Below are 11563 nucleotides of genomic sequence, written 5' to 3'. Positions count from 1 at the left end.
ACATATTAAAATGTAAGAAATCTGTACAGGCTAACAAAATCTCTCCTCCATGCTCATGTTAATTGCCATCAATTTAGCGGCAAATAAGTATGTGAATGGAGGAGAAAATGGATGTCATATTTTTTAGATATGTAAACTACAGACTTCATATTTTTATGCTGTGAAGCCACCAAAAATATTACTTTGCTTGAAAAATACATTGTGCCTGATTTCTTCACTGCCTTGCACCTTTGTATAGTCATTTATACCAGTGCAAAGTGAGTACAATGTGGTTGTAAAAATCAGAATAGTACAGTGTGATTGGATGGACTAGGCCCAGAGGCCCCCTCTGCTGGAGGCCTCAGGGTCCTGTCACACCCATCCCAGGAAAGGAGACGTGGAAGAGGGCCTCCAAGTGGGCTAGAGAGGCTGCAGGGGGAAGCAGCCATTCAGAGAGGCTGCAGGGAGCACCCAATCAGGGGCTGGGAGGGCCATATAAAAAGGAGCTTCAGTGCCAGAGAAAGGCAGTTCCTTGCCGCACCCCGAGGAGTTCAAATGGTGCTCCCGGCTAGCTAAAGGGAACTGCAGTATCACAGACAGCTCACTGCTGGTAGGGACCAGGGGAGCAAGGAAAAACTCCTGGCTGGCTGCTGGGCCTGAACTTAGAAGAGCCCTGAACTAAGGGTGAGGCATCGGTCAAGGCTGGGGCTGCTGGGAAGTGGCCCAGGGAACTGAAAGCAGTTAGTTAAAAGGACAAGGCGGTGTGTGGCTGGGAACTGGAGTAGTGGGTGGGCCTAGATCCCCCCCTTAGGCCACTAGGTGAAGTAGCTTACAACTGGAGAGCGATAAACCCCCAAAAGGAGATCTGAAAAGCTAAGAGGCCCAGCAGGAGAGTTGGAGCCAGAGTAGATCAAGAGGGTGAAACCATTGCCTCCAGGGCGGAAGTCCTGGGGGTACGGCCCAATACCAGGGCTGGGACTATTTAAAAAATTGTGGACACACCCGCTCAGAAGGGGTGCCATGCCATTATATAGGGTTTCACACCCTTTTTACAGACGTATAAATGACTATACAAGAGACAACATAGTTAAGAATCAGGACCATCGAATCTCCTAAAAACACTTAAAAACATAAATACCTGTATTACAGTTTGAGATAAAATGTTATATTGTTAATAATCACTGTTAATAATCACAGTTGAGGCACTTGGGGGAAGAAGTTGTTCTCTGGTCACGTAAATGTCATTAGAGGTAATAAAGTTCTTTTAAATACTGCTTTGTGCTTCTTTGAAGTGGACAAAGTGGAATATAAGACATAAGGACATCATTAAAAAGGAATTTTATGTAAAGAAAGCATGCATACTGTAGAAAAGCAAGACAAATAGCTCCATATGATATAAACCTTTACCTTGAATTATAGAATACAGTAGTGCTAGACTTAAAGCAAGTATTAGCATCTCTGATAGAAAAATTTGTGCTTAAAAGGATTTTGCACACTTTGTGCATGTCAGTTTGTTTGCATAAAGTTCAAGACATTTTCCAGATTTATTTTCATCTGTCATGATGTAACAAAATACAGTACTAGTATGGCAAATATTAAAATATGAATAGAAATAACAAGCTCAGAAATCCATTATCAAGTGATCTTTAGGGCACAAGCCTGAAACCAAAGTTACAGTGTCCACTCCAATTTCTCCAGTTTTGCCCTTCCCACGTTCTGATTCAAAAATGATCTGACATAAGAAAGGAAAAGCATTAATTATTACGAGGTAGCAAATGTGAACATTTAACCACTGTGAAAGAGGAAACAAAGTTATTTAACTAGATTGAGATGATGTATCAACTGAAATTTGTATTCTTATCACTATCTAGGAAAATTTACCCACTTAAATCCTTGATCTTTTTATAACTCATAATATCTGAACTAGAGCAAGATTGATTGTCCTCTATGATAATCTACAATACCAAATTGATTCTCATAATGGAATTTACTATTGTTATAGTACAAACAAAATGCTGTCTCTCTCAAAAAACCAAAAACACATTATAATAAAGCAACATGTATATATATATGTTGCTGATATGTGATGTTTGTGTGTATTCCTTTCTTTGGGGACATTACAATTGTGAGTTTGCCCTCTATTTGTATGTTTGGTTATTGAGTGCAATATTTATTTTAGATATTTCTTTGTGCTTATCTACAGGGTATTTAGGCACAGATCCTCAAAGGTATTTAGGCTCCTAACTTCTACTGAAATAGTTCCATTGAAATCAATTGAAGTTAAAAACCTAAATACCTTTCAGGATCTGGGTCTTAGTATTTTAGGGCCTGATAGTGCAAAAGGCCAAAGTGGCCACGGATGAAATTTATGTCCTCAGTAAAGCCCTTTACACTTCCAAAGCTGTGTACAGGGAGCTTGACCTAAATGAGAATCTGACCGTAAAGTGTCAAGAGGAAACCTTAATTAAACCTGTTGCAATTCTTGGAGCAGGTTCTGGCCCCTGCTTGGCAAAGCAGCTGGAAAGCTGGCTTAACTGGCTACCTGTGGATTCTCTCTCTCTCTTTTTTTTTTTTAAATAAGGGAATCCCAAGGTGGTGTGGGCTGGCAAAATGGCTTTACACCACCCACCTCCTGTCCATATTGGGACTGGTGTGTATTCCGGTGATCCACAGCTGTCAGAATAGCCCCTTGGAGATATGGGGTTTGGGCTGCTCTAACTAATTCTCAGGACCATCCCATTCCCTCACCAGCCCCAGGAACTAGGAGCTGCAAAGGAGGGATAAACTCACCTTTAAAGTCACATCCCCTTCAGTCTGGCACAGTACACTGCTTATATGGACAGAGAATCTGGCCCCTAGTGTATTTGTGTCATATGGAGGAAGCAAGTCTGTGTGTATGCAATATCAGGAGTGGAGGCACCGCCACATGTATCATGAACTTAACTAAAGGAGACAAAACTAGTAAGCATGTCAACAGACACTGGATACAGGCTCTGGACTAACACTGAGGATTGTATCTGCATTTGACAGCCTTTTTTCCCCTTTCCCTGATTAAAGGACATTCATGCAAACACCCCAAAACCCAGGGTATTTAATGATGAGGATCATTCCGCACACCCCATCAACTTATCAGGAAATGTTGCAAGCCAAACTGAAAGCTCTAATCCTTCACCACCTAGGCGATTAGTTCAATCTTTAAATGTAGTTGTGGTGGAGATAACAAACCATAATCTCTCAGTGTACATATTTATACCTACTTTTGCACTGAGACATAAATCAGAGGCCACAACTAGTTGTCATCACTAAAGATCTGATGGAACTTTCACAAAACGATAAGGTTCTTATTCTTGACATCCTGAGCAATTCAAGTAATTAAATTCTCTCTAGTTAAATTGCCCCTGAAGACAAAGTTTCAAGAGAATATTATTCTTTCTTTTATCTCCTAGAAATTATTTGGTGGTGTTGCTAGCATAGTATGGCTCCCATTTTCTAACTGGGAGGTGGCTTTCAGTAGTTGGTAATTGGTATACCTACAAAACGGTCTACAGAATGCGTAAAAATCAGTGAGGATGAAATGCAAGCTGGTTGTGTTAGTTATTGGAATTGGTTTCTGCCTTAACTTACATTTTTAGTAGTCTCCACTCCCTGAAGCAGTTCTATTTTTCCAGTCCTCCACCTTTCATCTTTTCCTCTGCTCTGCTCCCAGACAGGAGCGCTTCTGTGGTTGCCCAGGAATACTCTGAGTTTCCCCACCCTGTCTCCAGCAAGGCGATAACTGAAAATCAAACAGTAGCTCCTCTTCGGCTTGAGATCAGTTAGAAGAAGTTTCAGACGGCCAACATTCTTTTTCTGCCCCACAAAGGCTGGAACTGACATATAATATCCATCACCTTGTGAGGGGAGGAAGCAGACATCTTTATGTGTTTTGTTGCGTTTTGTGAAATATTTTTTAGTAAACTGAATAACAGTTTACCAAAATAATAATAAGTGCAAGTTTCATCACTTAAATAACTAAAATCTAGCCTACAAAAAACAGTGTCAAATATACTAAGTAGGGAACACTCCTGCACTGCTAGAAGGATGGATTAGGTAGCCTAATCTTTTGTCTATACTTATGCCAATTCTTTGACCAAACTTGCATTTTGTTTTCTTATATTTCAAAGGAAATAAAGGCTCAACACAGCATTTAATCTCTCTCTGCACTGTTAGTCTGAAAGATCCAAAATTTGTTTTGAGTGACTCTACATATTCTCCTTAACTTTATTGATTATATTTATTATGGTAATACCTAGGATCAAACAAAATTGGAATTCGATTGTCCTAAACACTGTACAAACAGATAAATTAATAGTCCCTGTCCCAAAATGCTTACAATCTAAATTGATGAGACAGACAAAAAATAGGGAAAAGGGAGAGAACACAGGACCAAAGCAAACAGAGTGATTGATTGGGAGCAAACATCATATTAGTTCCATTGTTTTGGGGGTGTTTTGGGATGAGGTGTTGCTGGGAGGGAATTAGCTAGATGGAAAGGCACAGGAAGGGAGAAGGGTCATGGAAGGGAAAAGGGTGAGGGGGAAAGAGGGAGGGAAGGAAGGATGAGGGTGTGAAGGCCAGGTGGAGAGAGGCTGAAGTGAAGAGACTGTGAGGGGGAGCAGGGAAGATTGCTGGACCAAATGGCCAATTAGTACAAGTAAGAGAATGTCCAGAGTGAAAATTGTGGCGTGTGACAGGGAATATGTCTACACAGCAATTAAACCCCCCACAGATGGCCCGGGTCAGCTGACTTGGGCTCCCGGGGCTTGGACTACAAGGCTGTAAAACTGCCGTGTAGATATCTGGGCTTGGGCTGGAGCTCGAGCTCAGGGACCTGTGAGGGGGGAGGGTCCCAGAGCCTGGGTTCCAGCCTGAGCCCGAACAGCTATGTAGCAATTTTACAGCCTGAGTCCCCAAGTCATCTGACCTGAGTCAGCTGTGGCTGTGGCATGGGTCTTTTATTTCAGGGTAAACATAACCAGGGTAGCCTGCCCTGCCCCTTTAAGAGCCAAGAGGCCCTGAGTCTAGCCAGCCCTGTTTAATTAGCCTTACCCTGCACCAACTGAGCTAGGTGTAGGGCAGTGGTTCTTAAACCTTTACTGCAGCCTGCCCCCCTTTGGTTCTCAAAATACGTTCTCGCACCCCTTATCAAAAATCAAAATATGTTCTTGCACCCCGTATCAAAAATCGTTGAAGTAGGTCAGTTCTTTAAACCTAGATATATTTTTTGTTTGTATATTACAGTAATCGTTAAAAAAATGTATAATGTTAATAAATACATAGGTTTGATGAAACAAAGTAGTTGTACTTAAGTGCCTGTGCTTAATTTGTGTTTTCGATGATTTACCTTCTAAAAAAAATCTGGCATGTCTCGCACTCCCAGAAAGGGCATCTCACACCCCAGGTTAAGAACCCCTGGTGTAGGGCTTAAAAAGGGAGGAAGCTGAACAGGCAGGGACTGGCTGTGGAGGTGAACAGTTCAGCTTGGTTGTGGCTGAAGAGCCAAGCCACAGGACAGGAGCTAATTCCTGTGGTGGACCCCGGAACAAGGGGACAGGATCCAGGGAGGCAGTCCTGGGGCCAGTGTTCAGTAAGAACAGGGAGCTGAAGAGGAGTCCAAAAGGGATGAGAGGCTCAAGCCTAGAGAGCGGTGAAAGATGTTGGGTAATGTTTTTTCTTGTTTGTAGTTTTGGAGTTCTACTGAGGGGCCGGGGGACAAGCCCTGGGACCTACTGCTCTGCAAAAGGAGAGTGACATTCTGTTTGATTTGGAAGGACTTTGCTGCCAGACCAGGGGAGCCAGGCAAAGGGACTTTGAAGAGGCCAGTTGAGAGAAGCCAGCTTGGGACATATCCAGTTACAGCTGCACTTGGATACCCTGGAAGGGGACTGACCTGGCCAGAGGGCTGGGTCACAGAAGCCCCAGAAAGAGACAAGTCATTGCGAGAGAGAAGAGGCAACCAACAGGCAGAGACCACCAAGGGGAAAGCCCAGCAACACCATAATCTAGCCACGTGCACTGTCCAGCAAGACCTTTCTGTGTACGTGGGGTTTGCTCTGGGGCAGAACCCGATAACAGGGAGCAATATGACAGCAACAGCGTGAGGTGGTCCCTGTTGCGATACCTTCTGCAATGTTTTTTGTATCTCCACAAGAATATATCTAATCACTTTAGGTAATGTCTTCAGCCAGGCTTTTTGTTATCTGAATACAAGAATAGTAATCACATGTAGCACTCACGGAATGTTTTGTCATGTTTTACCAGGGTCTGGAATAATATTTGTTATATGTTATATGGTTTTGAATAGTACGCTACCATCATCTCTCTGTCAGGAGTGGAATACCCTTACTCCTGGCTAACTTAACTTGTAGTGTTTGGCAATTATGAACTGTTACCACAGTTACTTGTCTTCAACATACATGACTATAAACTTGAAATTAAGGGGAGATGTGTGGTTAAATTCCCTAGCTGTCTGTGGAAAGTCTCAGCTGACATCTCTAATACTGTACACATTGTCTTAGACCTTGTGTCTCTTACTACTTTACTTAAATTCAGTTGTGTTGAACTAGGTTGTGGAGTATTCATTGCCCCAAAATAGATTAAAACAACTCCTCCCCGCATCCAAAAACCCCTCTTTTTTCTCCCTTTTTTTGTTGTTGAGTTTTCCCCTCACCAAACCTAAGACACTGATTGGAATCCTAACACCAGATTACAGCCAGTTTCTTATTTTTGGAATAGAAACTCATAGGTGTCAACTCCATGGGTGCTCTGGGGCTGGAGCACCAATGGGAAAAAAATAGTTAGTTCTCAGCACCTACCAGCCACCTGCCGATCAGCTGTTTGGCAGACCCCACCGAGCAGCTCCTCCCCTTCCCCCCCAGTGCCTCCTGCTCGTCGCCAGTCAGCTCTTTGGCAGTGAACGGGAGGCACAGGAGCAGGGCGTGCTCAGGGGAGGAAGTGGGGCCAGAAAGAGGCAGGACGGGGCCTCAGGGGAAGGGTGCAGTGGGAGCAGGAAGAGGCAGAGCAAAGGTGGGACCTTGGGGGAAGAGGCAGAATGGGGGTGGGGCCTTGGGGCAGAGCAGGGGGTGGAGCACCCCCAGGGAAAGCTGAAAGTTGGTGCTTGTGTAGAAACTATCAAATTAAGTCTTAGCAACAGTATATATCTTAAATACCATTATCTCGATCAGCAGGATTCCAGTCAAAGTCATCGTCAGTATCTTGTTTCCAGTTACAAATCCCATGACTAAAGGTGCAATCAACTGAAAAATTTGAAAAAAAATTTAGAAAAAAGAGAAAAAAGGCACTACCCTGTATTATGATGTGACTCTGTTATGAAGTTATGTTTGAATAGTTAATAACAAGAAGTATCCAAAATCTGCATTCCAATAGCACTGACCTAGATTAAACCCCACAAAAGTATAGCATTTAGAATCAATACAGCAATTCCTACCTTAGCTCTTAATATCATCTGTGGTGATTGGTTACTGCAAGAGTCTCCCACCTGCATATGATTTCATGCTGGTTTTTGTTCACTGGCAGCCTGCTGGTTTCCTGGTGCAGTTTAAAGTGTTGGTTTTGAGCTGGAAAGCCTTGAACGACCTGGGACCTGCCATTTTGAGAAACTGCCCCTCTCGTTATATGATATTGCTGCAGTTTTGATCAGCTCCTTCCATTTAAAAGAGAGCCATGACATCCTCTGTGAGGGGCCCTCGATTTTGTAACTCACTCCTCACACAACACTTGGTTTGAAATAGCGTTAACTTTTAGGGCATACTAAAAAGACCATATTGTTTGGTGCACAACGTAGACTCTCTAATTCTGTATTTGTAATTTGTACAAATTAGAAGAAATGAAATAAATACTGCACTGTACAATGCAGTAAACAAGCACAATGGGTGAGATTCAGAATGGTGTATCAGCCATTCTTCAGTTTCCTAGCTTTTGTGGTTTTAAACCAAACCATTCCAGTTCTTTTAATGTACTTTATTGTGGGGCTAAGAGAGAGGATTCAGAAGGCATTATCTCTGGTGCCTATCATTACTGTAAGTGCCACTTTGGGCTGAAATGTTGTTTGTTATTTTTAAGATTTGGTTAAATGTCACTGGGTCATTTTTCACTCAAATCCTGCCCTTGAAAGTCACTCCAACTTCAACTAGCCCTAAATTCTCATCCCACTGCCCAGCCTAAGTAACTACATTAAGTGCTCAATAGCTCCACAGGAGACCTTTCCTCCAGCTACACTGCAAGGCCTGTGGCAGCGCTGAGTATGTAGTAACCCCCCTGAACTCCCTCTAGCCCACCACATGGGTTTGGGCTTTCTCCACACCTCTCAGCATCAGGCCCTTAAATATCTTCAACTTCCTGACATTCCCAGGGTGCCCCAAATCATGTTTGTAATTGCTAATTGGTTTCACCTTCCCCAGGAGTGCTGAACAGGTGAAAATCAGGTGGTCAAAGCACACATGATCAGTTTACTACACGTACAGAGTGGGTCCTGTTGATCCTCGGTCCCTCTCATCTTTTTCTATGTTCTGCCTAGTGCAAAGTCGCAGTGCCATGCATTATAATTCCCAGCAACTACTGGTATTCTCTGCAGCCACAAGCTTGGCGTGAAATAGGAGAGGAAGGGGAAAAAAGGGTGCCACGAAAACACACACTGCACAGGAAAATCAATACTGTAGCAAAGAATAATAATTTACCTTCCTGCTCTGGTTTTGATACTGGAACTTTTCTCTGTGCCAGGACAGGACCAAAGGCAGCTGCTTCTTTAACTTTAGGAACTAATACAAAAAAAAACTTGTCAGTGCCAAATAATTTACAGGGAGCAGAGAATTAAACTGTTTCAGCATATCAGTTGCCATCATATAGGTTTCATGATGTAATATGTTTACCAGCAACACTACCAAACCCACTCACCTAGCCACGAGTTAGAAACCAACTTTGAACTTTAAAAAACCCCAAACTTTTAATGTTGACCAAGCTGTCAAATGAACTGCGCTTAAACTGCCAACTACCAGCACCTCATATTTTACCCTGGAGCCGAAAGAGCAACAGAGTCAAGTATCCATGAACATGCTGTTTTTTTGACGTAATGATCAGACCCCTCTTGCCGCAACGTTTAGCCCCGTGATTAAAGCACATAAGCTGTGGGATACAGCAAAGTCAATGACACCATGATTTGGCAGCAAACTGAAAACAGTAGCCATAGAAAACTCAAGATGTTAAAAATTTCACAAAAGCCATAAAACAGTATAGGTTCAGTTGTGCTTTGAATGCGCAACCCTGCATTAGGGTCAGTGGCAAGTGCACTGCCAAAGTAGGAACTCTAGGAGGCATTGTATCTACAGAGGCACCACCTGTGTGCTCCCCTCCAAACCTGACCAGCTCCGCTGGCTAGTGCAGAGGGAAAGGAGGGCCATACCCCTGCCTTCTCCTTGTCTTCTTTGTGATGTCTGGAATCAATGAGCAGGTTTACAGCAGCACTGGAGATAGGCGATGTGTTCTGTTATCCATATCAATGTTGTTCCATACACTGTCCAAAAGGGGGTGCTCAAACAACAAGTCACAGTGCTTTCCTCAGCATCAGCCCAAGAGATGGAGCCAAACTCCCTTCAACTTGCATGATCTACACTTCTCTGGGGCACTGGAAAACTGAGATTGTTTTCAACTGATTATCAGCCTGACGTAAGTATTTTTGACCATTTGAGATACAGTCTGCCATTGTTTTGCACTATTTTAAGTGATTAGTAGAAGAGGAGCAGTGCTATTGTAGAAGACAGGTGGCATGGAGGTCTCTACATAGAAACAGTACAACTACTCACAAATGGCATGATAGAGAATTCAGCTTCCAGTGATGGAGGCTATAATAATGCATATATGATGACATTAAGCGTTTGAATGTACCACTTTAAGGGGAAAAAACCCTTGAATTATTGCTTATTAACAGTGTTGGCTGGACAGTTCTCTAGGCAGGAGTCCACTAGTCATCCACAGAACACATGTGAGGAGAATTTCAGGTTTCCTTCACACTGCCAGATAACAGGAGGTACAGAAATTATAAAATCGCTTATCTGTGCCTCAGGATTATATTGTTCACCTACACTGCAATGTTTTAAAAACGATTTCTTTCCCATGCATGAACATGACATATAGTTTAGATCTAAGTTTGATCCAAATATGTACTACTAATCTAGAGCCTGTTTCAGCAAAACACTTAAGCATGTGCTTGAGTCCCACTGAAATCAAGATAAACCATCTGCTTAAATGAATGGAGCCCCTAGAGCCTTAACCATCTTCTGAATCTTTCTTTCCTGTACCTAAGTCTGTTTGAGGTTTGTGACAGCTGTTACTAAAAGAACCAATCCCACAATCCTGTGCACCCATCAGAAAACACACACACACACACACACACACACACACACACACACATATATATATATATATATACAAATAGGCCCTAAAGGCAGTTATAGAGGTGCTGAACTGAGCAGAGAAAAGAGACCTTTGAAATGCTATGTGAACTCTGATGGATTGCTAAGAGCTTGTCTTCTCTTGTTGTACTTGCAGCCTCCCATTGCTTAAATCACTTGGATAATGATCTTACCTCAGGCTAAGACTTTATATTATATATATATTTCTGTTTCTTTACTTAGGAACAAGTACATAGAGACTAGGTGTAAGGCCTGCAAAAACATTTTACTGTCATTCCACATATCTGGGCTCACCATTAGCAAAAGGAGCTGAGATTCTAAGAATGCTTGCCAAACTGAAAAAGCAACTTCAGTATGACCAGTTCTGGGAAGAGCGAAGTGATTTTACTAAAGACAGGAGGTACCAGAATAATTTGTTTATTGAATTACAATACGCGTTCACTTTGGAGACATGCATGCAAGTGTATGCAAAGTGTGCTGCAAATGTCCCAGGTGAAGAACTGTCTTGTAAATACAGTATAACAAGGAGGCAAACTTTGTGTCTGAGTCTATTTTTTGTTTTCAATGTCAAGTGTTACACTCAGGCTCTTATTCTCCAACTATCAGGTGCCTTCAGGGAATTACAAAAAAGTTTGTGACCTTCAGACATATCAGAGCATGTAAAAAGGAGAAGGACAAAAAGCTGCTTGCAAAACTTTTATACAAATACAAAACTTCTGCTGACTTACACGGCTACAGTTATGTCAGGATAATTTATCCTCTACCCAGTCAGGGTAGGTAGCTACCTCTGGAACCAGAAGAGAAACTGTCATGTTCTGCATATACCCAAAGAAAGGCACATTCTTTCTGAAGTGCCCAGCATAGCCATTGCTTTTTAGAGTCTTTGCAGACCTCAGGTTAGGTGTTCAATGTTGTTATCATCCATGACATTTTTTTAAATACAGCACCAATCTTGAGTTCTGTTCTAACAGGACACCATGGCATTTCACAGATGACAGTATTAGTACATGCAGGACTTGGAGTTAAGGAGAATTGTGATTTCTGCACAATGGAACCAACAATCAGCAGCACCAAGACTTAGGCTAGCTGGAGAATTGTATTTGATCAAAAATAGTAGG

At 42.4% G+C, this 11563-nt stretch overlaps 1 protein-coding gene across 1 annotated transcript in view; it reads right to left on the bottom strand.

Annotated features, from left to right (window-relative positions):
• Positions 1 to 305: 305 nt before the first annotated feature.
• The window catches only part of EGFL6 (EGF like domain multiple 6), a 69228-nt gene continuing 57970 nt past the window's right edge, over positions 306 to 11563 (bottom strand). Inside the window, exons 9-12 of the mRNA XM_074945910.1 lie at positions 8715 to 8795; positions 7188 to 7274; positions 3604 to 3869; positions 306 to 1711 (exon numbers count right to left, since the gene is read on the bottom strand). Coding sequence (XP_074802011.1) covers positions 1601 to 1711; positions 3604 to 3869; positions 7188 to 7274; positions 8715 to 8795 — 545 coding nt within the window. The 3' untranslated portion in view covers positions 306 to 1600. The remainder of the gene's footprint in view (positions 1712 to 3603; positions 3870 to 7187; positions 7275 to 8714; positions 8796 to 11563) is intronic.

The sequence above is a fragment of the Natator depressus genome, chromosome 1 (assembly GCF_965152275.1).
Source record: "Natator depressus isolate rNatDep1 chromosome 1, rNatDep2.hap1, whole genome shotgun sequence".
NCBI classification, from domain to species: Eukaryota; Metazoa; Chordata; order Testudines; family Cheloniidae; genus Natator; species Natator depressus.
The sequence above is the reverse complement of the archived record's forward strand: the minus strand, read 5'-3'. Positions and strand labels throughout refer to the sequence as shown.